This window comes from Rhagoletis pomonella, unplaced genomic scaffold, assembly GCF_013731165.1.
Source record: "Rhagoletis pomonella isolate Grant_MI unplaced genomic scaffold, Rhpom_1.0 Rhpom_scaffold_00005, whole genome shotgun sequence".
NCBI lineage: Eukaryota > Metazoa > Arthropoda > Insecta > Diptera > Tephritidae > Rhagoletis > Rhagoletis pomonella.
The window spans coordinates 9581110-9582897 of NW_023458559.1; the positions used below are offsets into that span (position 1 = coordinate 9581110).

General features: G+C 38.2%; 1 protein-coding gene across 1 annotated transcript; it reads left to right on the forward strand.

Annotated features, from left to right (window-relative positions):
* Positions 1-1028: 1028 nt before the first annotated feature.
* On the forward strand, positions 1029-1400 carry LOC118739776 (microtubule-associated protein RP/EB family member 1-like). The gene is given in 1 exon segment (XM_036471282.1): positions 1029-1400. A coding segment is annotated over 1 exon segment (372 nt).
* Positions 1401-1788: the final 388 nt, after the last annotated feature.

The following is a 1788-nucleotide window of genomic DNA, read 5'->3' on the forward strand; positions in this document are numbered from 1 at the left end:
TCCGGGTAAAAACGGATAAAGCGTCAAAGTGCATATCAGCTGTTTTGTGTTGACATGTTGCCTGTTTCTAGTGATGTGCTGAGTCAATACTTTTAAGTATTGATCGATATTCGGTACCGAAACATTTAGGTTTCGAATAAAAGCGCACATAGGCCAAAAATATGGAAAAAACGGTTCTGGGGAGACTCGCCTATAAAAACCCGAATGTAGGAGCCAATAGAGCTTTTCATACGGATTCAAATGAAAGATGTATATATGTCGGTTCGAGGCCATAATGCAGAGAAACTCTTACTTGTTTGAAGTATTTTTGTTCCAGCTGAATCGGACAATATCATTGTTGTAGGCCTGGGGGCAGATTCTGTAACCAGTTAGCGACAATTTTCGAATCGGCATCGGTTTTGTTGACGTATGATATGAAATATTTTTACGTCAACAAGTGCGATAGCGATCTGAAACTTGTCGCTAACTGGTTACAGAATCTCCCCCTGAAAGGCTTCTTCATCCGTAAAAGCATTTTTATTGAACCTTGGATCAACTAAGATTAAAACTGATAAAATAATATTTCTCATATAAATTAGTAATTAAAGTTTTTTCTAAACTTGAAATGCATATAATGGCGAAGGTTTAATGTAAAGAATCGGTATCGGGTACCGAAAAGGAAGTATTGGGTACCGAAATCTTTTTTAAGTATTGGGTACCGAGTTGGGTACCGAAAATTCAGCACATCACTAGCTGTTTCACAAATTCTGGGCACGAAATGTGTTTTTTTGCGTTCCCGTACTTCTGGATTATGTTCCATTTTTGAGAGCAAACTTTTCGCTTATTCTCTAATTACCGGATCCGGTCCGGATTGTTAGGGAAAGAACCTAATGAAGAAAATTCATTCATTTCATTGGAAGAATGGCATAGAAAGGACATTCATGCACGAGAGATTACGCAATCGCAGGTATAAAGGTTGTAGAGGTTGTAAAATTTTGTAAATTTAATTTGTAATTAACACTAATGTTTTTTTTTTTCTTTTCAGAACAATGGCAGTCAATGTGTACTCTACAAATGTGACTACCGACAATTTATCCAGACGTGATATGCTCGTATTGGTAAACGATTGTCTGCAAGCGCAATTTGGTAAAATTGAAGATCTCTGCACTGGCGCTGCTTATTGCCAGTCCATGGATATGCTGTTTCCCGGCTCGGTACCAATGAAAATTGTCAAGTTCCGCGCTAATTTGGAACATGAATATATTCAGAATTTTAAAATCTTACAAGCACCTTTCAAAAAGATGGAAGTTGACAAGATAATCCCAATTGACAAACTGATCAAGGGCCGTTTTTAAGATACTTTCGAATTTTTTCAATGGCTTAAAAAATTCTTCGATGCCCATTATGTTGGCCGAGGTTAGGATTAGGCACTGGTGGCGGTTCGTTATCCTCACGCAAGCCAGTTTCCATATCACCACCGGCGCGTTCCACAACAACATCGATGGCATTTTACTTTAAACGCAAAGATAAGGGAGGTGTCAATTTTAATTGCATGGTACAACAATCTGAATTAGATGCTGATCTAGTTATGACAATCCTTTGCGAATATAAGATACATAACGCTGTTATAACGCTGCGATATGATGCGACTATGGTGCTATCGTGGGCAGCCGTATTTACATACCCTGCCTTTATCTTCTAGACAAAATCGATCAGATTTCCATCGAGGAACTGGATGTTATTTATAAGATTCCGCATTGTGTTTCAAAATCGGCATATCATCGCTGGAATTTTGACGACTTACTAGAG